At 45.5% G+C, this 27,051-nt stretch overlaps 1 protein-coding gene across 1 annotated transcript in view; it reads right to left on the bottom strand.

Annotated features, from left to right (window-relative positions):
- Positions 1 to 5,219: 5,219 nt before the first annotated feature.
- LIMD1 (LIM domains containing 1) overlaps positions 5,220 to 27,051 on the bottom strand; it is a 96,568-nt gene continuing 74,736 nt past the window's right edge. The window contains exons 8-13 of the mRNA XM_036869024.1: positions 16,165 to 16,232; positions 13,603 to 13,665; positions 9,253 to 9,383; positions 8,586 to 8,637; positions 8,001 to 8,069; positions 5,220 to 6,851 (exon numbers count right to left, since the gene is read on the bottom strand). Coding sequence (XP_036724919.1) covers positions 6,714 to 6,851; positions 8,001 to 8,069; positions 8,586 to 8,637; positions 9,253 to 9,383; positions 13,603 to 13,665; positions 16,165 to 16,232 — 521 coding nt within the window. The 3' untranslated portion in view covers positions 5,220 to 6,713. The remainder of the gene's footprint in view (positions 6,852 to 8,000; positions 8,070 to 8,585; positions 8,638 to 9,252; positions 9,384 to 13,602; positions 13,666 to 16,164; positions 16,233 to 27,051) is intronic.

The raw sequence follows: 27,051 nt of genomic DNA, 5'->3' as shown, positions 1-27,051 counted from the left end.
TTTTGTCTGAGATTTATGGTCATTAAATATTCTTTGAAGATAACCCATCAAAAAACTAGATATATTACATGAAATTTCTAAAAATCTTATATGTTCTGGTATAATGTTATAAGTCATAATCCTAGTTATTACTTTAAAATGTATATCTCAGAAATAACTAATTTTCCTGTCAACTGCATTATTATGAACTTTCATCAAATCTTTAAAAAAAAAAAAACTAGATATTTTAAACATTACCCTCTTTGTTGGGAATCTGGGTTGTCAGTTTAACACTTTTTTAAAAATAATGCTATGTTGAATTATTTCTGATATCTTACAAATTTTTAGATGTTGAATGATCAGAGAGACATTTTTAAGGTCCATTTCATCGACTTTTTAAGACTTTGGTACATATTTTCAAGTTGCCTGCCAAAAAATTTAAACAAATACACATTTCCATCAATAGCATCAGTTTCCTTGCATGCTAACCCTGAGTATTATAAATTTCATTATGATTTTTTTGCACTTTTCTTAACTGAAAAACGGAACTTCCTTTTACTTATATTACTTGATGTATATATTTTCTCTTGATATATGTACTAATTTTCTTCTTATAGATTTGTTAAACTTTTAAATACATTAAGGATATTAATTCTTCAGCTATCGAACTATCGAATGCATTGCAATTTTTTTAGCTTATCTGTTATATTTTCCTTTTCCTTATAATATTTTTGGACCTCAAGTAATTTTCACTTTTATGTATTCCAGTTTACCAATATTTACCCTATGGTTTCTTCTGTTGCTCTTTTCTTTTTTTCTTTTTTTAAATATTTTATTTATTTATTTATTTATGGCTGTGTTGGGTCTTCGTTTCTGTGCGAGGGCTTTCTCCAGTTGCGGCAAGCGGGGTCCATTCTTCATCGCGGTGCGCGGGCCTCTCACTATCACGGCCTCTCTTGTTGCTGAGCACAGGCTCCGGACGCGCAGGCTCAGTAATTGTGGCTCACGGGCCCAGTTGCTCCGCGGCATGTGGGATCCTCCCAGACCAGGGCGCGAACCCGTGTCCCCTGCATTGGCAGGCAGACTCTCAACCACTGCACCACCAGGGAAGCCCTGTTGCTCTTTTCAAATTGTGTTTGTATTGTTTTTTCCATGTACTTTAACCCATTTGTAATTTATTTTGTTAGTTGTCCCAATGGAAAGATCAAGTAAGTCTTAAAACCTGTGACTATTATTGAAAAATTAAGAGCTCTAAGCTCGTTACTTGGACTAATTCAGTCAGTTCCACAATAGTCCTGTAAGGTAAGTTCGGTTGTTATCCCCATTTTTACAGATGAGGAAACTAAATTTGCTTACGTTCATTGACAATTTGGTGGTGAAGCCTGAGTTAGAACTTCAATCCGGGCTTCTGACCCCAAAGCCACCCTGCCCGAGGGCTTATTGTGCACCAGAGGGTTGACCACATGAGTAGATTCAGGGCTATTCCCTGTCTGGGTATAGATGGCAATCACATACCTTGGCTCCTTACCCCTTCTCCCATGCTAGTTAGCAATCGGGAGACCTCATCTCTAGTCCTGGGCACTCCCTGGCCCAGACAACATTTCCCCTGACTACATCTTCATCCCTTGTAGCATCAGGGTCATAGAAAAACAGCAGCCTACATTTGTAAAATCGGAATAGCCACTCTCTCATTGCTTGCCCCTTCCCTCTGCAAGTCCTGCCTTCCTGTATGGGTTGCCTTAAATCTAGAGGGTCACTCACCTCTGGAATTCTTTGGTCATAACCTCATTAGAAAAAACAGTAACATACACAAAAGGGAAGGACACAAAACGACCACCGTTTTGAGCATGACCTGAAGTCTCAATAATAAGGTCCCAGGTGAAGAAACTGCATGCTTGGAAGACGATTCTCCCAGGGTCTCTCACATTCCTACACATCTTGTGAGGGAGGCACTGCCTTACTTCCAGACTACCTTTTCAAGGATGTTTGTGTAGTAAACAGACTTGGATGGAAGAGATAGTGTCTCTCTCTGGAGCAAAAGTCAGGCAGGTTTACTGCCCATTTATAAAAGATTGTGGTTCTCTAAGCTTGGGTTTCCTCTTGTAACACAGCCCACCGCATGTGCAGGTGTCACCTGGCCCTCTTCATGGGGCCCTGTAGGAACTGGCGCTCAGGCAACTAGTGCAAAGGCTGACAGTGTGAAATGCTACTGCTGCTACTGTTAGTAATAAAGTGTCCTTTGCCTCTGACCCAGGAGTCTTATAACTTCTGCCAGGATCCACAAAACCATGGCATGCTAGCTTATTAGCTTGCCAGTAGGATAAAATCTGAGACCCTACACAGTTTCAACGCCCGAATATTCCTTTAAGAATCCAGAGCTCTCAGACATAAAAAAGAATGAAATAATGCCATTTGCAGCTACATGGATGGACCTAGAGATTATCATACTAAGTAAGGCAGAAAGAGAAATGACAAATATCATATGATATCACTTTTATGTGGAATCTAAACTATGACACAAATGAACTTATCTACGAAACAGAAACAGACTCACAGACATAGTGAACAGACTTGTGGTTGCCAAGGGGCAAGGGGGCGGGGGAGAGTTGGACTGGGAGGTTGGGATTAGCAGATGCAAACTATTACATACAGAATGGATAAACAACAAGGTCCTACTGTATAGCACAGGGGACTATATTCAATGTCCTGTGATCAACCATAATGGAAAAGAAAGAAAGAAAACAAAAAGAATCCAGAGCTCTAAAAGACCAAATCCCGTTAGCAAAAAGCCCCATCTGCGTACTCCATACACACAAAAGAAGACCCAGTAAACATGATTATGTTGGAGATCACTTTAATAGTCTACAAATTAAGGCAGTTTTATTGTCATGATATTTGGAATAATTTTATAGTAACAGTAAATTTTTGAATAATTTTATAGTAATGATATTTTGGATAATTTTATAGTAACAATATTCTGAATAATTTTATAGTAACAGTAAAATTTTGAATAATTTTACAGGAACAATATTTTGAACCAATTAAAGTAAAAGAAGAGACACGGGAAAATAATTTCCCTGCAGAGTGAAACTTTCATACACTATATAGAAATTTCCCACATCTGTCCAGTTCTGGCTCAGAACAATTGATAGCTAACACATCTTCCTCATCTTTTTCCTACTGCTTTTAAAATTTACTTCCAATAGTAACTGGGAAATTAGGACTCATTCCTGGCACAAAGGAGAATACAAAGCACTTGGTTTCCTGGTCGACAGTTTTAACAAGTGCATCAAGCAACAATGGTTTGGGGTCAAGTCTTGCACACATTCTTTGCAAGGGCACTAGCAGCCATCATAGCTCTCATACTTTCACACATGTGGGAAACGGCACACAAAAACAGCCTGCAAAGGAGTGTGAATTCCAGATCATTCTCTCAAATTCTAACATTTCTGTTTTTCATCTTGGGTAACTCAAGTCCACTAAAACAAGGTGATGGCAGCACTTGAAAGCAATCAGAACTCCTTGATAATCCCACCGGCCACCCAGGACACAGTGGCACAACCTCAGTGGACTCAGCCGAAAGAGGCTTTCGCTCAAGCACTAACCACGGAGAAATAGAAAGTCCTGAGTCCTGCCGCCACGTGCAGGCAATGACCCAACAGGACTCAATGCCCTTCTGTGTGAAAAATGAACAAATTACTCTCTACTCAACCACAGATGGGAGGATAATGTCAGAGAGAGAGGATCCTGCTATGACAGGCCAAACTGCATTCCTGGCTTTTCTCAGATCACTCAGGCTGTTTTTGAATGACTCTAGCTGGGGGGAAGAAATGACAAGAAAAAACTAGAGGGCAAAGTGAGGCAAAGGAGAAGGCTGGAGGCTGGCTTTGGCGTCTGGAATCAGGCCATAATTCTTGTTTATCTAAAGCCCAAGAGTCATCTAGGGAACTCAAGATAAGGCTATCTGCTCTACCTTTTAAAACAAACTTATTCATCCTGGTCTACGAAATGCTTGTGTGTTCTTTCTACATGCCTATAAATACAACCCCATTATAGCTCTATTTGGCTAATAATTTATAGAAAGTTTAAAATACCAGGTAAGTGGGCATCTATTCATGGCTTTTTTGCAAGGGCCTGAGGAGGAGACAAAACTGGTAGGAGATTCCTACCCAGTACCCTCTCCAGGGACACTGACAGTAAGAGAAGTTGCTGCTCAGATTTCTAGGGTGTCTAGAAATTCTCTTATTGTTCTTCTTCAGCAGTATAAAATATTTGCTGAGATATCAAAATTACATCAAGGCCACTTAAAAAATTTCATTTAAAAAATGAATCAGATTTTTAAACTACAGTTACGCCTTGAACAACTTAAGGGTTGATCCTCATAACTTATAGTCGGCCGTCCGTAACCATGGTCCCTCTGCAGCGTGGATTCAACCAACCACAGATCTCGTGTAGTACTGACTGCAGTATTTACTACTGAAAAATATCCATATATAAATGGACCCATGCAGTTCAAACCCGTGCTGTTCAAGGCTCAACTGTTACCCAATTTGCAAACAAATCCCTGCTACTTCTGATGTGGCTCCAAGGCAATTTTCTTTCTTCTGCTTGACTTGATTAGTGGAGCAAAGGTGTGTCATCAAGGCCAGAAATAATCCTAGGTTGGCAGAGACAGGTTGAGACATACTGGCTGGCTCCATCTGCCCACCAGCCTTGCCAAGGCTGAGCTGGATGGTGTGCTGGGAAGGGAGGGGGGGACCCCAGGGTTCACCTCCCCAGCCCCCTGGATTTTTAGCCCTCCTAAAAACATTCATGGGTTTTTAGGAGGCTCAGCCTGTGAAAAGGAACCAATAGAATCACACAGCTTGGGCTGAAGTAACATCTGGCCAAAGGATTCCAGCAGAATGAATTTAACAAAAATGGAAAAGACAGTCCATGGTGCCATTTCTGTGCTTCTTACAGGCAACTGCTACCAAATGAGTCAAAGCATGGTTTAGAAGTAGAACTGGGCCCAGTGAATAGTCTGTGAGTCCCTTGTGCCTTTGGGTTCCACTGATGCCCTCCGAGGCCCCAGCCACCCAATCCCCTCCCTCTGGATGTGAGGTGAGGCGGCAGAGAGCAGATGCCAGCCGCCATGCTCCCAGCCTGGCTGGCAGTGGTGAGATGGCCCCTGCCCTCCTGCAACAAGGCCCGGGCTCCCTCCCCGTGGGCTGAGAAGCCAAATGCTAGCCAACCTTTTTCTCACACTTTCTTCTCATTGAAATACCCAGGGGTATTGACCTCTGGCCTCAGGAGTGTGACACACAGGGCACATTTTGCCTCTTCAGTGCAGAGGTGGCCTTGAAATCCTGCCAGTAGGTGGCCCTCCCTTAGCCCTTGCCATCCCGGGGAGCCAGCATGATGAAATGCGTAAGGCAGGAGCACCCAGTATCAATCAGATCTATTCCCAGCTGAACTTTAGTTAAGATTACAGTGCCCTGACCCACTGGTCTGACCTGGGTGAAGCCAGAGGTTCCTAACACACACTGGCTGAGTCCAGTGTGATGGCCAAATTCCTCCTTAATCTGAAGCTCTTATCTGTGAGGTATTTTTTGTGTGTGGGAGGCTGAAAGTAGAGGGAAACAATTTTTACAGAAAGAAAAAGAAAAAAAAAAAAAAACAGACAAAAGCAGTGTACCTTATACTGGTTTCTTCAAGCATAATGCCTGAATTGGCAAGAGAGAAACCTGTGAAATGAATATCATAACTTATGCTCAGGCACTCTCTCCCAGGCTGGCTTTGAGATCTTACACACAAAAACTCTCCTCATTAATAAGGGGTCAGGTCTCAGTATGTGGGCACACATCCCCAAAGTCCATTGTTAAAGAAGCGAAAATAGGCATAAGAGGATCCCCACAAAAGATCCCGAGACCAGCCTTTGCAGGGGGAACTCTGAAGTCCCAGATTCTTGAGAGCTCCAGAGGAAAAAAAGCACAGCAGGCGGGCAAAAGAGGCCTGGCGCCTGCACCAAGTTCTCATCCCAAAGCACACTTTCCTAGAACAGGATCAATCCTCCTTCAGGCCGCCAGCTGCCTTTAAAGGAGTGACAATTTCCAGGGGCACACAGAATGCTATCAGGCCACAGGGAGAAAACCCCATCTCACTTATTTCACACCTTGGCTCTGCTTTACCAAGTGAATTCTTCCTAAGATACAAAGCACACGTTAGAGCATCCCTCTTGCAATGATGCAATTAAAATTTGCAGCCATTCTACAGAAGAACTGAAGCTCTGGAGTGGAAGGAAATCTTAAATTATGGTGTGTGTGGGGCGGGGGAGGGGTTGGGAGGGGGTGTTTGGGTGCAGGTATTTTCCGAAGGGGAGGGAAAGGATTGAACTTATCGGCAGCTGAAATCTCTCTTCAGTGCAAACCTTTCCCACTGAAGTGTGAACTCTTCCCAGAGGGGACAGGAAGGTTCATTCAGTCACACTAATGAGATCTCCTGTCACATGCCACGCTTGCTGGGGCTTCTTCCTGAGTAATCTGATGAGGGTGTGGCAGCAGTGAAAGGCACTTGGAAAATACATAATCCCAGACCAGCAGGGATCCCCTCCTTGTTTAAAGGAAAGGCACCTGCCTCCCCTCCACTCCCCCGCCCCCAATCCCTCCCCAGGGGTGACAGGAATTAACCCGCGGACTTCTCATGGTGCAACCCTGGCTCCTCCTCCCCACCGTGAGGTCTGCAGGAGGCTCTGGCTAGAAGTGGTGCTGATGAAGGGCTGTGGATGAGTGACCCTTCTCCAGCCTCTTGATGTGGCAGGAGTGACAGAACAGGTGGTCCTCCAGGGGGTAGCAGCGGTGACCATCTTCATCATTGAGCTCCAGACCGCAGTCCTGGGGTGAGGCAAAAATATCCAGTGGTGACGAAACAAAACAAAACAAGACTGCAAGAGTGACACAAAGGCCACACACAGTCCCGTAAAACCAGCAGAGGGCGCTGTGTGATTCTTTCCGGGCAAAAAAAATGCCGGTGCAGAGACACGCAGCTCCAGCCCAGTGAGGGTCTGGACTGTACTGTCCAACACTGGCCACATGAAGCTCTCCGGCACTTGGAATGGGGCTGGTCAGAAATGAGATGTCTTGTCAGTGCAAACACACACACCAGATTTCCAAAACTTAGGACAGAAAAAGGATGTAAAATATCTCAGGAAAAATGTTTTCTCTCAACTGCAAGTTGAAGCGATAACATTTTGGATATATTGGGTTGAATAGAAGCACAGTTGAGCAAGTGTCTTTACCTTTTTTTCCAGCACCTACGGTACCAACCGACAGCGATGCCCACCTATTTCTTCAATGCTGGCAGTGGGATCAAGCTATATGTCACCCACACTCGTTCTCCCTACCCACAGCATCACAAAATAAATCTCCTTCCTTTGGTGAATCCACTTAATTCCGGCTGAAATTCTACCAGCACTTAACGCGTTTGCACCCTTCACAACCTCTGGCTCTCCTGACAGTCATGGGGCACCAGTGACTCCTTCAGCCTGGGGTGTGACACAACAGAGAAGGGACAGATGGGCCCCACCAGCCTTTACACCAACCAGCGACATGCCTGTTTCCAAGGGGGGGTTTCTTCATGATTTCCAGGGCTCGGTTGAAAAAGGGGTTCCCGGCAGATAGAACAGACTACAAGCTGGAGGGGAGGGAGTCTATTCCTCAAATCACACACCTGCCTGACAATCTGGCCCCCCAAAAGGACCTAAACCCACACCCCCCGTGACCCTCCCACTCTGTGGCTTCAGGGAGAGCAGCTGTGACGGGCTCAGGGCTTGGTGGTTACAAACATGGAGAAAACAGTAAAGACTTTTATTCATCTTCTCCAACCTCCCTCCCCCCACCACCAAATCAGGCTTCACCCCACTTCTTCCACCAGCTCTGGAGGGCAGCCCCTTGCCCACATCCTGCCTCCATCAGCCCGTGATGCTTTCCTCTTGGACTTCTAGGATGGGCTTTGGGGGCCTCGTAGGGCAGGGGGGGGCCTACCTCGCAGTGGTAACACGCCACGTGGTAGTCTCTGTCCATGGACACGACTCGGATGGTCTCATCTGAGCCCTGGACCAAAGGAAAGCAAGAAGCAGAGGCTAGCTGGGGGGCCATCGGGCTCCGCGGCCAGGAAGGTGGGGGAGGGTTCTGGGGTAGCAAGTAGGCGGCCTTAGGAGAAGAGCAGGAATCCGTAGCGGATACTAACACCAGCAGAAAGAAGGACACGTACAGGAGATGAGAGGAAGTGAGAGGGATGCAGCTCTACCATCTGGAATGTCAGAGTCAACCGCGAAAAAACCACCTATTTGGTCTTGTTCATCTGCTCATCGTCTAATCTGGGAGTTAGTATCAAGTTGGAGAACTTGACCCAATTACAAGGACAAACAGGGCATAAGAAGGACACTGGGCTAGGGAAGGCAGCTAGTGAGAAAGGGGCTTCTTGGTGAGGACACCATTTATCTCAGAGTTGAGATTTTAGAAGGATTTTTAAAGAGGTATAAGGACAGGACACAGATCTTGTAAATGACCCAGGGAGATATTCATCTCTTGGAAGACCCCAGGAGCAGAGTTGAGAAAGCATCTTACCTCAGGTGGAAGGATGGGAAGGCCACAGGCTGCACACTTGGGGGCCAACACCCTGGCGGGAGAAGCAAAGAAGCAGTGAAGGGCATATTGAGGTGTTTCTGGGAGACTTGTGCCTGGAGCCTTCCTCGCTGGCCCGGCCCTGCCGCCCACCCGTCACTCTTCACGTGAACCCCTCTAGCTCGTCTATAAAGACACACCCGGCACACTCCTGGGACTATTGCTTCGGGATTGTTCCCCAGCGGTAACAAGTGCATTTGCCCCCTCTCACTCTGCTCGGGCTGGAGGCTGACCTGTTTACCCCCCTCACGGTGCCTCACACAGGCCCAGGCAAACTGAGGGTGGTGGACACCAGCCCTGAATCGGGGCCTTTTGAAGTTTGGTAAGGCTGGAGCCACAGGGCTTGGCACATTCCTCCAGAGGCCTAGCCAGGCATCTGATTATAGGTTTTTTGGTCCTGTTTTTCCAGTAAACATAATTCTTTAACCAGTTCCTGTCTGCACGGGCATCCGCTGACCCCCGAGGCCCGTGCTACACCCCTCAAAACCACTGCACGTTCGCTGCACTGTCGACAACAGTGCAAGCAGCCTGCAGACGTGCCTCAGCAGGTCCCCACCCTCCACCCTGCTGAGTTTCAGCCAGTGTGGCTTACACAAGTGGCTCTCCTTACTTGTGGTAATCCCGGACACAGTAGATCTTGTTCTCTGAGTCCACAGTGAAGGGTACCCCGTCCAAACACTCATTACAGATGACACAGCGGAAGCAGCCGGGGTGGTAGGACTTCCCCAGGGCCTGAAGGATCTGGGGGTGCAAAGGAAGAGGTCAGGACTCAGCAGGGATTATAGGGAAGGAAGTGCCAGCGGAAGGAAGAGACACATCAGGCCGAGGGTCCATATGAGCAACTGCCACCCTCATCCCAGTTTCACTTGGACCAAGTCAAGAGATGATGGGGGCAGGAAAGGCTAACCTAGTTACAGGTATAAGTAGGAGGAAACCAAATGGGATCCTTCTCCTGCACTTCATAAACCTCCAGAAGGGAGGGTTCTCTATCAAAAAACATGATTCTCTGCAGGAAATGATGCAAAGCAGGGCCATGAAAGGCTCCACCTCAGATTTGGGAAGCAGCAAGTACATGGAAAGATTAAAGGAAACTCCACAAGGAAATGGAAGAGCTTGGGAAAAACCTCTTAACTTCTCCTTCCTGGGTGCCCCTACTAAGCAGCTTTGACTCTGCAGCGTGATAATCCAGAAGCCCGTGACTCAGCCCCGGATTATCTCAAATCCAATTGTAAGTAAAGCCTCTTTGTTGCTGCTGCTTTGAAACACAGTGAGGAGAAAGCCCCATGCACCTTCTTCCTCTCGGCATCGCTTGATCTGGATGTGACTGATAACCTGGAACTGTAAGAGGCCATCCTGAAACCAGAACAGAACCTAGACGCGGAGGGTGGGAGAAAGAAGAGAGGGAAAGAACGTCCTGTCTATGGTGGTGTCAGTGAGTCACCAAATTAACTCACCATGGAACTGCCTCCCTCCAAACCTCTTAGGTGAGATAAAACATTTCTTCCTATTAAGTCAGTGGTTCTTAAAGTATGGTCCCTGCACCTACAGCATCAGCAACCCTTGGGAACTTGTTTACAATGCACATTCTTGGGCCCTATCCCAGCAATGGGTGTTTTAATAAAGTGATTCTGATGTATGCTAAAGTTTGAGAACCATTGGTTTGAGTTGAGTCTGGGCTTTCTGTAATCTGCAGTTGAAAGCATCTCTGATGACTCAGTAGCAGATTCATTTCTGCGATTACCTGCGCCATGAAACTTAGCACAAACAACAGAACTACGGAATCAACACCAGCAAGCCTGCACCAAAACACCGTAGGCAAGGAATGTACAGAATGGTCATGAGCATCCCTGAGTGGGGCCACACGGAAAGCCTTCCGACAGGCAGAAGGAAGGAGACTTGGAACCAAGGAGAACCTTGGCAGAGCATCGTAAGTCCCGTGGGAAAGCCATGCTGTGTTCTGGCCATGCCACACCTCACACACTGCAGCCGGGGGGCACCGGGAGGACGTCGTGCTAGCCCAGCTCTCCTCTGAAAGCACAGCTTTCAAGCTTCCTCATCCCCTCTGGGATTTCAGGCTCCCCAGGCTGCCAAAGTAGGAAGAACAACCGGCTGGGCTTCAGAGTCCCCTTGGCAATCTGGACCCTGGAATGCATTTGGCCCCCAGACTAATGTTGTCTTGGCAGAAAGAGACCCTTAAACTAGTTTAACCCACACTTTGCCAGAAGTATGGTAGGATAAAGATACCATTTTGCTGCATTCTGACTAGGTGTAATAATTATTTTTCATGTGGGAAAATGCCCAGTTCCAACCTCCAAGTCCAGAGTATTCCCCTCTACTAACAAAGATGGAGCAGAGACAGACAATTTACACCAAGAGTTGCACAACTGAATTCTGCTGGAGAACCAAGAATGGTAACTGAAGGAACCTTTCTCTGTATTATTATAATTCTTGGTGGCAATTAAGGGTTCTATTTTTAAAAATAAGTGTCACTACCAGTCATTCACTGAAAGTTGTCAAGTCTGAGAGGAGTGCGACCTCATGTTACCCCATGAGGTAGAGATGGTCTCCAAAATTCAGTTCCCCACTTCCCTTGAATTGGGATTGGCCTTGTGACTTTCTTTGATCAATAGAATGAGGAAGAAATGATGTTCTGAGATTTTAAAGTCAAGGATGTAAGAAAATTGGCAGCTGCTACTTCCTCTCTCTCGCTGAAAGGAAGTCCAGGCTAGACTACTGAGTAAGATTAGTAGCCACGGGGAGAGAGGCCTGGAGGGTGAGAGATCATCTTGTGCCATCAGCTGAACACAGCTGAGTAAGTGACCCCAGCTAATGCCACATGGAGCAGAAGAATCGCCCTGCAGAGCCTTGACCTAATTCCTGACCCATGGAATCATGATAAATAATAAATCACTGTTGTTTTAAATCACTAAGTTTTGGGGTGGCTTGTCATGTAGTAATAGATAAATGAAATACCTTGAGGCCAAAAGAAGGCTTAGGATACCCACAGATAAGAACAGTGTATAGTCATGTTCATAAATTTGGACACTGTTGGCCTCATATGTGGTGGGTTTGTCAGAAGGGCTCTAAAATCAAGGACAAAATCTGCTAAAGAAATGGAGCCCTGTGGAGTTGGGCAGGCACTTGGGGAAGGTAGGGGTGAGGGGGTGTGGCTTCCTCCTGCCTCCCCTGGCGGAATGGGTGGAGGGCCACATTCCTAGGGAGGCCTTAGCCGCTTATCAGGACACCGCTCACAGGGCCAAGCTGTGCTGTGCGGTGTCAGAGCCTGGACGGCAACAGGGTCTGTTCACAAACAGGGACAGCTCTGGTTCACTGTTTTATACCTGTCAGCATAAAACCAGCAGAAATGAGTGTTTATGTCCGCCAAAGACATGCATAAGAGCGTTCACAGTTGGGCTTCCCTGGTGGCACAGTGGTTAAGAATCCGCCTGCCAATGCAGGGGACACGGGTTCGAGCCCTGGCCCGGGAAGATCCCACATGCCACGGAGCAACTAAACCCGTGCGCCACAACTACTAAAGTCCGCGCGTCTAGAGCCCGTGCTCTGCAACAAGAGAAGCCACCGCAATAAGCCCGTGCACTGCAATGAAGAGTAGCCCCCGCTCGCCACAACTAGAGAAAGCCCGTGTGCAGCAACAAAGACTCAACGCAGCCAAAAATAAAAAAATAAATAAATAAATTTATAAAAAAAAAAAAAAAAAAAAAAAAGAGCGTTCACAGCAACTTATTCATAAATTGCCAAAAACTGGAAAACACCCAAATCCGCATCTGCAGGAGAATGGATAAATAAAGGGTGCTATATCCATACAATGGAATTCTACTTAGCAATAAGAATAAATGAACTACCAACACAGACAACAACATGGATGAATCTCAAAAACATTTTTCTAAGTGAGAAAAGGCTGACCCAAAGGAATCTATACTATATGAATCCACCTGTATGAAGTTCCAGGACCAGCCTGGGGCAATAGAGGTCAGAATAGTGGGTATCTTTGTGGGAGAGGGTCTTTCTGGATGTTGAAAATGTTCTATACCTTGATCTGTGTGGTGTTTACACATAGGTATATACATATATAAAAATTCATTCGGCTGTACACTTAAGATGCATGCCCTCTGAGTTGTTTCTCTGTAAAAAAAGGTAAACAAACAAACAAACAAAAACAATGACTAGCAATTCCCTTCTCCAGAATGGAATTAATGGCTCAGCTTAGAGAGGGATTTAACTCTTTCAACTAATAGAATGTTATATAACGATTTTCTCTGACCAATATATTAAAGACATTCGATAGGGCTGTTCTCCAATGGTGAGCAATTTGATCCCTGAGAAAAATAAGAACTCTGTATTCATTAACCTCACAACATTACCCTAAAAGGAGGCCAGGAAGGAAGAACTGTCCCCACTCAAAAGATAAAGGCACTGAGGCCCAGGACAAGCTCAGAGAGCCATGGCTGAGCGAGGAACGGAATGGATAAAACCGGCTCCCTGTTTTGCTATCTCAGAACTAACAACGGGCCCCCAGACCTCATCTTAGGAAATGATCAAGGCGGGAAGAACATGGGGGAAAAACAACTGTGTTATCTGACGTTCTGCACCCAATTCCAAAGTAGCTGAGATGTCTGCAGCTCCGTTTGGCATCTCACCTGGGACGCCACAAGGATCACGGAAAATCAGAGGGAGGCCAATGTGACATGAACAGCCCAAAGGAGAGAGTGCCAGCAGCAATGACATCATGTGGATTGGATGGCGAAGGATGCTAATTCCAGTAAAAGCCAAATGCGGGTGCCACTACAGCAAGCAAGCAAGCATGGGGTCTTCTTTTAATAAAACCAGATGTAGCCACAAATCAAGGCAGGAAACACTGTTCTCAATTATTAATTTCTTTTTTCTCTGAATGCCTCCCCCTCCCACCATGCTATTATCTTGTTCGGCTGCCCCTACTCACCATGTCCATGATCAGATGTCCACAAAGAAAACACCTGTCAGCAGACTGCTGGAAACCAGAGTACTGCAGCGGAAAGAGAAAAGAAAGTTAAACCCAGGCGGGGCAGAGGAATCTTGCTACTTCCCTGCCAGTCATGAGGAACACAAAGAATTTCTCAGAAAGATGTGTCACTCCACACAGGATCTGTCATGTCCCCGTGGACAACAGTGTGATGAATCACGGAATATCCTCTGCCACAAAAGCCATTACCAATGCTAATACCACTCGCCTTCAACAGCTGCACCCAGGCACCCATGACATGCCAGGCTCTGCATGAGAGGCTGCGCAGAGAGAGGCGTCAGTCTCTCATCCGGTGGTTCTCAAAACGGAGTTCCCTGGCATGACCTGGGAACTTGTCAGAAGCGCAAATTCTTCAGCTCCACCCCAGACCTACTAAACTGGAAACTCAGGGGGTGGGGCCTGGCCATCTTGAGTTTTCACAAGCCCTTCGGGGATTCTGATGCACACTCAAGTTTGAGACCATCACTCTAATTTTCAAAACAATTCTGCAAGGTATATATTACACCGTTTCTCAAACGGAAGCAAAGGGAAGCTCCGAAAGGTTAACTGACCTTCTCATGGTCACACAGCCTGTAAGAGGTAAGGATGAGATTCAAATTCAAGTTTGGGTCTGGTTAAAAAGCCAATGCCTTTTACAATTAGCCTCAAAGAAACTGCATAAATATTATTTACCTTACCTTACCAAAACACACACACACACACACACACACACACACATACACACACAGCTCTAGTCTTGAAAGAAACGAGGAACTCACCTCAGAAAACAGACTAGATACTACACACTGGAAGATACTAGAAGCTTATATATTGCAAACACACCTTAATAAGGGAAATGTAATGGAAAGGAAGGTGGAAAAGAAAAGGGAAAATTTCTGCAACTCTACACCACATAGTGTGGGGTTTTGCTGCCCAGCACTTCCTCCTGATTCTAGGGGTAACAGTTCTTTATTTTCTATTGGGATCCAGCTCCATTCCCCATCCTGTGGTCCTGTGATTCCCGTGGGGCTGACCCCATGGTGGGTTCCAAGGCAAGGCACTGGCTCAGACCTGGCCAATCAGAGCCTCGCAGTCATCCAGCACCCAAGACTTCGCCCAGGGGTGGGCACCTGGCCCACCAAGAGCCCATGAGACTCCAGGAGCAGGACAAGCACTTGGCCCATCAGATGTGAAACTGGGAGACGGTCAACTCTGGTGTGCCACCATCTGACTATCAAACACACAGCGCCGGAGACTGAAGTGAACATGTGGAGGAAGTGATTCCTGAGGGCACGCAGGAAGCTATTTCTTTGGGTTTGCTTGGCTGTTGCCGGCAAACATGAGTCATAATGAGTCAACCCACACATCCACGGAGAAGCTGGCCCCGAGCCATCTCTGGGTCTCACGTTGGTCGTCCCACTGACCACGCAGCGCTCCATGCCTGGCACTGTGTTAGGGTCTGAAGGTGTAAAGGTGAAGCAGCATGTTCCTCCCTGCCTAGGAAGTTACAGTTAAGTCAGCGAAAGACTTGTAAACAGACATGCGGTGCGCTGACCACTGGCAAGCCCGGGGCAGCAGCAGCACACAGGAGGGGAGATCCACTGTGAGGCAGGGGAACATGAAGGCCGTCGGGTGACCTGGGCAAACGAAGGGTGAAGACATCCCAAACAGGGGACCCAGCGCAAGCTAAGGCACACAGGATGGGGCCATGGCGTGCAGAGAACCGCAAGCCACAGAGTGAGTGAGATGGGAGGCTGCCCAGACCGCAGACAGCTCCTGCGCATGCTCTGAACCCTGGATCCCGGGCCTGGGCAGTGACACAGCACAGCAGTGAGGGGGTGGCGGAGCCATGCTGACATCACGAGCCACACAGGCCTGGGGAGGACGCGGTGGCACCAGGCCCCATGCTTGGCCACACTCTAGGAGAGACAGGAAAGAGGAGGGGTAGAGGAGGAACCTAGGACACTGTTCTCAGAGATAAGGTCCCAGGCAAGGGGACTTTTCTGCTTCAGGTGACTCTCAAGTACAGTGGGAGGGGCTGGCGGATGGGCTGGGGACAACCCTGGGGACTGTCTGATGGGCAGGGAGATTGTGAACAGCTGGCCTCAGAGGCGCCTACATGGCCGGAGTTCAGACGTGGGAGTCACTGGCACATGGACAGACTTTCAGTGCGTGGGAGAGGCAGGCAGGATGAGAAGTAAGGGGGCCCAGGTCCCAGACTGAGAGTTAAGAGCTGGGTGGAGTAGGCAGAAATGGGCAAAGCACAAGAGGACAGGCTGAGCGACCCCAAAGTCCCTGAAAAGCACAAAGCTCTGCAGTTTGTCATTTGCCTGGGAACGTGGGCCACCCCATGCTTCTGCAGAAGGAAAGTCAGGACCCCTTTCTCCAGCAGTGCAGCTTCCAGATGGCATAGGGACCACAGAGAGAAACCACCTTCTTCTGCTTTAGCCCAGCTTCTCTGCACGCTCCCTGCCTGACTCAGGGCAGGACTGCAAGGAGGGGAAGCTTGGGTGACAAACTCACCAGGAAGTCTTCCTCACAAAACACTTTGCCGTTGACAAAATAAAAGGCTTTTCCTCTCAGCTTCCGGCCTAAGGAAAAAACACAAAGGGGGGGGGGTAAAAAGAAAATGTTAATATGCAGTGAAAAAAGAGAAAAGAAAGGCAAAATCTTTTAAAGCAGAAATAATCATGCAAAAAAATGCCAATTATCGATAACAGCTTCTGGTTCCTGAAAGCTGCTGTGGTCCTTGGTAACAGGTAGACTCAGGCCAGAAGACAGGGTCCTCTGGTGGTTGCTGCCTGGCAGACTGACTTGGGAATCATCCTACACCCACTTCTCGCACCTCGTCTCTGCTGAGAAAGAAGCCAGCAAGACACTGGGTGACAAGATGGCAGAGGCATCCACATGTGGGGACACCAGGCAACAGTCTCCTGTGACGCTGCCGTTTCCCACAGACATTGAGCGTCATCACCTTTGACATGTTCTCCAGGGAATGCTGGTGACAACCTATCAGGAAATTCCTTATAAATTGGTCAGCTCTTATCTTCCTTACTTTCACATCTTTTTTCATCTGAATGACAGAAAACACACACTGTTGAAAAGATGATGATTTTTCCTATTTTCTCTTGATCTCAGTGGAGTGGGTGGGAGTGGGAAAAATTCAAAGCACCTTCACTCCTTAGATGTAACTTTAGTTTCCATAGAGCTAGGACACTGACAAGAATAGCATACTGTATCAATTCCTTGGATCCCTTATGAAAAAACACAATGGGCCACCTGTTCGAGGTAAGTGGGAGCATCTTTGTGGGAGACCCTGGATCTGTATTCAGCAGCAACCCCAGATCTGAGAATACCTCCAGGGCCACGCACAAATCACACCCAACAGACTCCGTGGAAGTTTCAAAAACTGAATGAATTCTAAACACTAGTGGAATCAAGCTCCTTAGGCCTAAAGTCACCTGAAACCAAAATCACTGATGTTGAAAACATTAACGGTGCTTGAGACACAGAGAAGTCCCCTCCACACACAATGGGTGTCCTTGCCTGTGACGCCCCAGAGCAGGCAAAGAGCACAAGGTAATGAGGAAGAGGTTGCTGATGAAGACTCATCGGAGCTCAGAGAGGACTTTGAAAGCATCAATGTAGGGGAAAAGCCACAAAAAGAAATAAATGAAACTACAGAAGCAAAAAACTCCAGATGGACTAAAGACCTCAGTGCGAAAAACAAAAGCTATTTCAAGAAAATACAGGCAACTGTCTTTGACTTTAGCACGGTAAGGATTTCCATGCACTGACCATCCACTTGCCTGCCTCTATACTAAGCTTATCAGAAAGGCCCTGACCTTCTCCTGACCTCGTCAGACCCTTTGCGGGGTGTTAGTTGCTGCCAGATTTACTGTTATCTCAATGTCTCCCCAACCCTCTGATGAGTTCCTCTAGAACGTTTTAATGCTCTGAGCATGTGCTACATTCCCTGAGGACGTAACTGTAATTTCAGCTCAGCCTCAGACTAAGAGGTGTTGGTAACAGCCTAACCAAGGGAAGGGCAATAAATGGAATAAAAGGAAAGGCAAGTCAGGGATCAGAAGGTGGCTACAACATACAACACGGCATTAGTATCTAAAACATACAAAGAATATTAATAATCCTAAGAAAAAGACAAGCAACCCAATGGGGAAAAAGATCAAAGGAAGGTGTGGAGAAGAGAAAACTGTTATTGAATCCAAGCTCATGCTGCTTGCCCCACGACAGGCCAATAAATGGAGAGACGAGTCGTGGGGACAAGGAATAGCGACTTTATTCGGAAAGCCAGTAGACCAAGAAGATGGTAAACTTCTATTCCAAAGAACCATCGGGCCTGAGTTAGAATTCAGGCTCTTTTATACTAAAGGGGAGGGAGTAAAGCCGAACATTTCCTGGTTCCAGTCAGCCTCCAGAGGGGGATGCAGCCATTCATGGGTGGGCCTGGTCAGGATGTTTCCTGTGAGCTAAACAAAGGTATTTTAGCTTAATGCGCATTACCTGGGAGCCAGGGTTCCCAGAGATGGGCCATTATGTATACTTTAAGCTTAAAGGCAACATGCCTTTAGGGATTACCTTGTAATAGAATACAAAGGTTCTTCCCTATTACAAAACCTGTTAAACTCTAGGCAACAACCATTGAAAAAGATGTTCAATCCCACCACCAATCAACGCAAGCAAATTAAAACCACAATGAGAAGATAACTCATCCCTAGATGGGCAAAAATCACCAAGTCTGACAACTCCCTGTCTTGGCGAAGTTGTGAGACAAAAGGGGGACCCTTTCACACTGCTGGTGGGAATGTCGATTGGCTTGACCACTTTGGGAAGAATTGGCAAGAGCCAGTTGAGCTGAAAATTGACATTACCCACAACACACTGCTAGGGACACCCCTTGAGAAGATCCCCCAGTGTGCAGAAGGAGGTGCATGTATGGATTTTCACTGCAGGGCTGAAATGAAAACTGAGAAACCCAGAGCATCTTCAGTGTTCACCAATATGGAAAAATTGATAAATACATTGAGGAAGAATTTAGAGTTATATTCAATGGATGCGATACTACACAGCAATCAAAATGAATGAACTAGGTCTGTGTGTATCATTATGAATTGAACTGAAAATCCTCATATACAAATGAGGAAAACTGTTCAACGATGCATTATTATGAGAGAGAGTGTATATGTCAGTTACATACACAAAACTAGTCCTAAATATTGTCTATTGATACTTGTATATGTGGTAATAGTATAAAAGCTGGGATTGGAAGGATCCATACACTCAATTCATAATAGTACCTGCCCTGGGGAAGGGGGAAATGGGACGGGAGGGGGAACCAACATGATTCCAATTTATCTGTAATATTCTTCTTCCTTTATTAAAAATAAGCCAAAATGACAACATATAAATGTTTGTGCGTTCTGGGTGGTACGTAAATAAGGGTTATTTCCTATGGTACTTTCTTGTAGCTTTTTTCTTGTTGTTTTTAAACTGCACACACACATCTTCTTTAGGTGAAACACTATAAACCAAAAGGCAAACGACATGCTAGAAAAAGCACCTGTACTATATGACAAACAGAACTTAATCCCAATATGCAAATTACTCAATTAACAGCCCAATATTTTAAAACTGGGCAAAGAATGGGGGGAAAATGACAAAAGTAGTATGAATGACCAATGAATATAAAAGAATCCTTAACTTTTCTCAAATTTTTTTATAACTGCAAACTAAAATAGTATACCAAGCTTTGTCTATCCAATTAGCAAAGGCTAAAAAGAATGACAGTGTTAGTAATGACATTGACAGACTGACACTCTCCACTCTGCAAGGAAAAGCAGAAACTGAAACAAGCTTTTTAAGACAAATTTAATATTAAATTTCAACAGAATTTAGAAAGTTTGGATTATTGTGACCCAAAAATTCTACTGCAGGAATTTATTCCAAGGAAATAATCAAATTGTTTAAAGGATCTTCATCTCAGCATCATTTACAACAGCTTACAAAAAAATGAGTGTCGGGCTTCCCTGGTGGCGCAGTGGTTAAGAATCCGCCTGCCAATGCAGGGGACACCGGTTCGAGCCCTGGTCCAGGAAGATTCCCACATGCCGTGGAGCAACTAAGCCCGTGCAGCACAGCTACTGAGCCTGCGCTCTAGAGCCCACGAGCCAAAACTACTGAGCCCGTGTGCCACAACTGCTGAAGCCTGCGTGCCTAGAGCCCATGCTCCACAACAAGAGAAGCCACTGCAATGAGAAGCCCATGCACCGCAAGGAAGAGTAGCCCCCGCTCGCTGCAACTAGAGAAAGCCCGCATGCAGAAACAAAGACCCAATGCAGCCAAAAATAAAATAAATAAATAAATTTTTTAAAACATGAGTGTCAACCAAATATCTAATTCTTATCAGATAAATTATGTACTATTACAAAGCCATATTAAAGAATGTGTTTCCGACAGGAAGAGGAGAGTGAAGAGAGAAAAAAAAAAAAAAAGATTGTTTTCCAAAAATATTCAGTGGAGAAATATTTAAAATACTGCAAAATGGGGTTAAAAACATCTGTGTGTGTGTGTGTGTGTGTGTGTGTGTGTGTACACAGACATGGATATACATACACACTTATATGCTCATACACAGTCATTATCTCTGAGTAAAGGAAATGGTGATGTTATTAGTTTTTTTCTGCAATGATTATGTATATTATTTTTATTGCCTGAAACAAACTTTGATGGAGTGAGAGGGTGTGAATGGCAATGCGGCATATGTTAGAAGTCTTTAGTTCTCCAAACTTTCCCTCCTGTCCTCACCTCAAAGTTGTTCTAGGAAGTTCTCATTCTAGAACCTTCACAAGCATTTCCCAACTGAACCAGGGTAACAAGAATGAGTACCTACAGCTCAGTGATTTCAGGGTTCACTAACAGAACCCTCTGGCAGCCATGGAAGTTAAACTTAATTACTTTACTGACTTACAAATTTCCCCTCTATAAAAAGACTCCACAGGACTCAGAGTTTTAGAAAGGAAAATGAAAACTAACTAGAGTATGCTTTCTGCCTTGTGTCCCCGCCAGGCTCGGGGTGAGAGCTTATGTCCTGCTTCCAGTCCCTCCCTGGCAGCCAAGGCGACAAGGACACAAACAGCCCACCCTAAGAGGAGAGCAATCCCCACACCGTCTGGCTGCAAGTCCGTGGAGCGCCGTTGCTCTGCTGCTCACTTCTGGGATGTCCCAGTGGGAAGAGCGGGTTCTAATGAGAGGAAGGGAAGCGAGGCTGCAGCTACTGAGGAGGCCACTAGAGGGAGCGAGGAGGCCGCCTGGAAACGCACAGGACTTCCCAGAGAGAGGTGAGGCTTCTGAGGCAAGGCGTGGAGAACGCCCCGCTCTGGCCCCTGAAACAGGGTCAGGGAAGTTCTAAAGAATCTAAGCAGGAAATAGCTTTTTGATTTAACAGAGGGTAGATCACCTCTGTTCCAAAAATCACAGAGGAATATCATCACACGTGCAAAAGTGTCGAACCCTCCAGCACTGTAAGAAACACAAAAGTAAACAAGAGCTTTTCCCACTTACGATAACAACAAAGATTGTTTTAAACAGTCATATTCTTTTGTGATGGCTGTCGGGGCATATTTCTGTAAGCTACAGAGGAGAGTGTAAAATGATTAACTCACCCTGGAGAGGAAACTTTAAAATGTTTATCTCTGACTCAATTGGGCTGTCTGGGACTTAGCTTAGGGAAAGAATCGGAAATGTGAATAAATGTTTACTTAGATCCAAATTGGCAGCCTTAGAGAAATGATCACATAAAACAGACACATTTAAATGTAATATGTAGCCATTTAAAATACCAGTCAAATAAGTGTTTCATTGGTATTAGAAAATGCTTATACTATAGAAGGATACTCAAATTACATTAGTAAGTGAAAAAAGCAAGCTAGACAACTATATTTATAGTACAATTCCATTTCAGTAACCTATACCCATACACACACACCACTGATATGAAAAAAAAAACTGGAAGACTGCATATTAAAACTAATAGTGGTTAGCACTGGCTGATGGTGTTACAGGGAAATTTCACTTCCCATTTTATAATTTTCTTTTTAAAACTTATCTAATACCATATAGCACTGACAGGTTGTGTTAAAGGGAAATTTCACTTACCACTTTATATTTTTCAATATTTAAAAATTTTTTCTAGTATTTAGTACACTGGAAGATGGTATGAGAGAAATTTCACCTTCTGCTTCATACATTTCTAGATTAAATTTTTCTGGAATTATGTATCCATAATCTGAGAAACAATATTTTTTTCTTAATTTTTAAAAGAAAACTCTTACGTAATAATGTAAAAAGTTAAAAAAAAAAAAAAAGTAAGATTCAACTACGTAAAGAAGAAATTCAAAGAAAAAAAGACTGGAAAGGAAATCTGTCCAAGAATGACAGTGCGTCTGAGACATATATGGTATCTGTAGGATGTGGGGTGGGGAGATGTTAGCTAGTTGTTTGCTTCTTTATACTCTCCTACACATCCCCAAACTTTTAATAATGAACAGGTATCACTTTGATCATCATTTTAAAAAGTGCCCAACTGGCTAGGCAAATCCTCTTTTTTTTTTTTTTTTTGGCCATGCGGCTTGAAGGATCTTAGTTCCCTGACCAGGAATCGAACCCAGGCCCTCTGCAGTGAAAGCGCCGAGACCTAACCACTGGACCTCCAGGGAACTCCCTAGACAAATCCTTTTGCTGCCAGGCCCCAGAGCTGAGGAGTCCCATGTCCAGACACCAGAGGCCAGAGGAGGGCTCAGAGGTTGCATCTGCATTTCCTTTATTACCAAAAAAAGAAAAAATATTTAGGACTCCGCCACAGTCCTGAGAAGGTGGGGCCTTCCTCTGCTCTGAAGGACTCAAACACCAGTTTTCACTAAAGTTTTAAAAGACCCCCTGCGTTTAGAAACTGGCTCCCACACCCATATTTAGTTTGCATTTTGTCAGAGTGAGAGAAAAAAATTAACATCTGTTGATTGCCTTCTATGTTTCAAGTACTATATTTAGAACTTTCATATACTAAAAAAAGTTTTAAAGGTGTCTGAAAACACTGCCACACATATCACTGCATCATTAGCCCCCTTTCTGTCCACACCTGCCACATGCCTTTCACAGAGACGTTTCACAAACCACTCCGTGTCACCTACTCTAGGATTCAGCCAGCGTGGAAAGGGTTCACCTAAGAATTAGGCAGAAATAGAACCCGTCACGTGTCAACATCACGGAGCAGTGCAAAGATGCAGGAATTGCTTACTCTTGGGAATCACTGGAAGTGACACCCAGGGTTGCTCCCAGCTCTCTGGGTTTCCTCTTCTCTTCATAAAAACACCATACTTATAAGTTAAACATTATCATCTCCATTTCATAAATTCCAAGGCTCAGAGAGGCTCGCCCAGGCAGTAAGTGGGCAGGTTGGAAGCCAGGTTGTCTGACGCTGACGTGCGTGCTTGTTCCATTGTGCCATGAGCCCGCCTGCACTATTTAATGCTTGCTGAGTGCACACCTCCACGTGGATTCCAGTTTCTCTCTTCCTACCAGGGAACGGAGAAGGGCATTTTCATTTTTTAAAGCACGTTCTCTGTACTGGGCACTTTACCTACGTTGTATCTCTTTGTCTTGACAATTCTGTAAAAATCCCCTGCGATGGCACCCATGTGGGTATAACGTGACTGGTGACTGACCCCCATCTTCTACCACAGACACATTGAGTGACAGTGAGGCCAGGCAGAAAACAGCAAGCAAACTCATCTTGAGAAGCAGGGAGGCAGAGAGAAGGTATCCTCCCGTCTGAATCACTCCAGATCTAGCCAATGAAACAGAAACCAATGAACCTGGAAATTCCTGGAATCACGGCCACTGTCCTGAAAGTTCCAATCAAGCGCAGGACCCAGAACCGCCCTCGTTGACAAATAAGCTAGAGCAGCCAACCACCACTAGGTGGCGCCAGACCACAGCCAGGACAGGGACAGGCGGGAACGCACAACCAGCTGAGAATTCCAGGCTGGCGGGTGTTGGAGGTTGGCGGGGGTCATTTCGTTAATCCTGCAATAATGTGACCCCACGCTTTAAGCAGTTTAACTCCACTTATCGCATTATATGCAGGTTTACTGAGCCTTCGTTTTGCAGATGGGGAAACAAAAGCTAAGGCGGTCAGGCAAACTCGGCTGTGTGTCTGAAGCTAAGCAGAAGAGCTGGGATTTGCACCCAGGTCTCACTAGTGCTAAGTCAACACTCTCCCCATCACAATATACTATCCCTTTGTCCCGGAACAAGTATTTCTCAGACCGTGGGAGGGGAAGAAGGTGGATTCTTGACCTTCCTAATCACACCTCTTCCCCCCGCGACTCCCTTGAGTGGTGACAAATCACTGTCCTCACACTTCCTATGGTGGCGCATACTTGGAGCCAGCTGTGCCGTGCCAGAGCTCATACACACCAGAAGATAAGACAATGGTCGAGGCGTGAACACCAGAAAATTCAGCCAGCGGTCCTCAAACTTTAGCATGCTTCAGAACCACCTGGTGGGTTTGCTAAAACACAGATTTCTGGGCCCCTCCCCAGAGATTCTGATTTAGTAGGGTCTGGGAAGGGCCTGAAGAGTTGCCTTTCTAATGAGTTCCCGGGTGATGCTGGCTGTGCTGGTCCAGGGACCACACTTGGAGAACCACAGAGTCAGGCTATGCCTCAGGACTGTCTCTGAAGCAGCACCTCCACTTGAAGAGATTCATCTTGTTCAAGCCAAAGTGCTAAGACCTAGACCATCCCTATAACGATTAGCATCAAACATAAAGCTGTTGAGAGGGAGGGTGTGTCCAGGTTACGTCTTTATAACTCTAGTTTCAGAATCATCCTGCTTCTAGCAGAGGAAGTCCCTGAAACGGGAAACGGATAGTGATATGCACAAGAAAAATATACCAGATAAAGAGCTTTTCCACAGCTTTAGAATATAGTACTCAAAGTTGCTCTTTATTTTCCGATCACCACGACAGTTTATAAAATATTCACTAATAAATGTACAGACTCATCAAGAACCCATTCCAAAAAGTCACTTCCCATAGATGCATTGAATGAGTATTTTATATATGCCTTCAGGGGCACCTTCAGATGAAAACAGAAAAATGTGGATAAAGTCAGTGTAGCTTGGTGAAGGAAACAGAGGTTGAGGATGATGACACAAAGAGAGGTTGGCCATTTAATGTGACAAATAAAACTAAACTTGCAATACTCACCATTCTCCCTTGTTTCTAGAAATAGAACCAAATCATCTATTCTGGAAAAGTAATTGGCCCTTAGCTGTAAGACTTTACCGCAAATTTCAGTTTCTAAAATATCTCCCTAAAAAGTAAAAATGCAAGGTTTTCCCAACAATGAAGATACTTCCTGAGAAAAGTAAAAGCTAGCAATTGTTTAGATCATGGTTTTATTGCACCATTCCAACTGGTAACTTCTACCTGTGCTGTCCACAGTGGCTACCGGCCCATAGGTGGCTATTGATATGTAACTGAATTAATTAAAATAAAATAACATTAAAAATTCAGTTCCGGGACTTCCCTGGTGGTCTAGTGGTAAAGAATCCGCCTTCCAATGCAGGGGACACAGGTTCGATCCCTGGTCAGGGAACTAAGATCCCACACGTCGCGGGGCAACTAAGCCCGCGCGCCACAACTACAGAGCCCACGCGCCCTGGAGCCTGCGCGCCACAACTAGAGAAGAGAAAAAACCCGCGTGCCACAACGAAGAGCCCGCGTGCTCCAACTGAGACCCGAGGCAGCTAATAAATAAATAAATAATGAATAAATCTTAAAAAGAAAAAAGTCAGTTCAACTTGAACAAGCACATTTCAAGTCCCTGAAAGCCACTTGTGCTCAGGGCAGCTATGGAACACTTGCGTCATCCACAAAGGTCTACCGGATCTACTTCTTCAAACAGCTTTTTCCAGAATAGGATAACTGTTAGAAGGTATTGCTAACAACAAAGCAACAGAAAGAAACCAACCAAATTGGTTCGGCTCCAGTGAACAGATCAACCTGGATTCCATAGGCTCACCTTGCCCCAGTGGGATGAGGAACAGGAAGAAAGAGGAAAGTGGAAAAGCACTCAGGCCGGGGTCCTTGGCTACTTCCCAAGTGAGAGGCTGGCTGGGCACCTAAACCCCTGGGTTCCTCCATAGAGGGTGCTGAGGAGAGGACAAAATCAGGGATCACAGCGGGGCCCAGCACAGCACTGGCTCATGCTAAGCGTGTGACATAAGGCACCGTTGCCAGGATCCCTTCAGAAACCTTCAATTATTGAAGCTAAAAGTCACATCCACTTCCGTCTCCCTCTTTGTCCAAATCCTCCAGGTCACTGTTCCCTTCTCAGTTTTTCTGTGGTAAAGGGCCAGGTCTTGGGGGTTTTGTTTTTAATTTCCACCTGTCAGACTTACTTTCTCATAAAATACAATAATATGGGAAAATGAAACATATGAAATCCAAGCCTCAATATGCTCTGTCAAATTGTTATGGAAGTTTCCAATTTCTGTTGAGAGTGTTATGAAAAGCCTCAATTTCTGTGCTTCTGTCCTTACTGGCCAGCACTGGCTGAGGACCACACTCTGAGTAGCCCACTCCACACTGCAATCCTCTTCTCACTAGCCACTCCCAAGTCTTGTTTTTTCCTTACAGTTTTCCATGCCCACTATTCCAGACCATCATCATCTGAGTCAGAGAAAAGAACGCTGCACAGAGAAAAAATCCTGGAGATTCGCAGAGGGTCTCCTCTGAGGATTTAGCAGAGCACGGATCAACACATGCATGTGAAGAAAATAACCACCGCTGGGGGTAAAAGACATCCGAAAGGATGAGAGAGAACAGTGCCTGGTGTGCACAAGGGCCGGAAACTGTCTATTCCCACCAGACAGACTGGGAAAACACATAATAATCCATGCAACACTGAGTAAAATATTCAGAAAGGTTTTGCCCTGGGAGTGGGGCATAATTACCCCTAGACTGAGCTCTGCTCTAAACTCACTTAGCAAATCATAAAAAGCACACTGGAAAGGATCACTGTTTCTAAATAAGTTATCTGCACCCCAGAAGATTTAATGCTCAAGAAGATTTAATGGAATGTAAAAATATCTAGGACTCAACAAGGTATGATTTACAACATGTGGCATCCAATCAAAGATGATCAGGCATGTAAAGAGGCAAGAAAACACAACGCATAATGAAGAAAATAATCTATGGGAATCAACCCAGATCTGACACAGACATTAGCATTAGTAAAGAAGGACGAGTTATTGTTATTCTATTCCATAGGCCCCAAAAGTTAAACAGTGACACAGAAGATATTTTTAGGAGGCCCAAATTGAACT

Source organism: Balaenoptera musculus, chromosome 11 (assembly GCF_009873245.2).
Source record: "Balaenoptera musculus isolate JJ_BM4_2016_0621 chromosome 11, mBalMus1.pri.v3, whole genome shotgun sequence".
NCBI classification, from domain to species: Eukaryota; Metazoa; Chordata; class Mammalia; order Artiodactyla; family Balaenopteridae; genus Balaenoptera; species Balaenoptera musculus.
The sequence above is the reverse complement of the archived record's forward strand: the minus strand, read 5'-3'. Positions and strand labels throughout refer to the sequence as shown.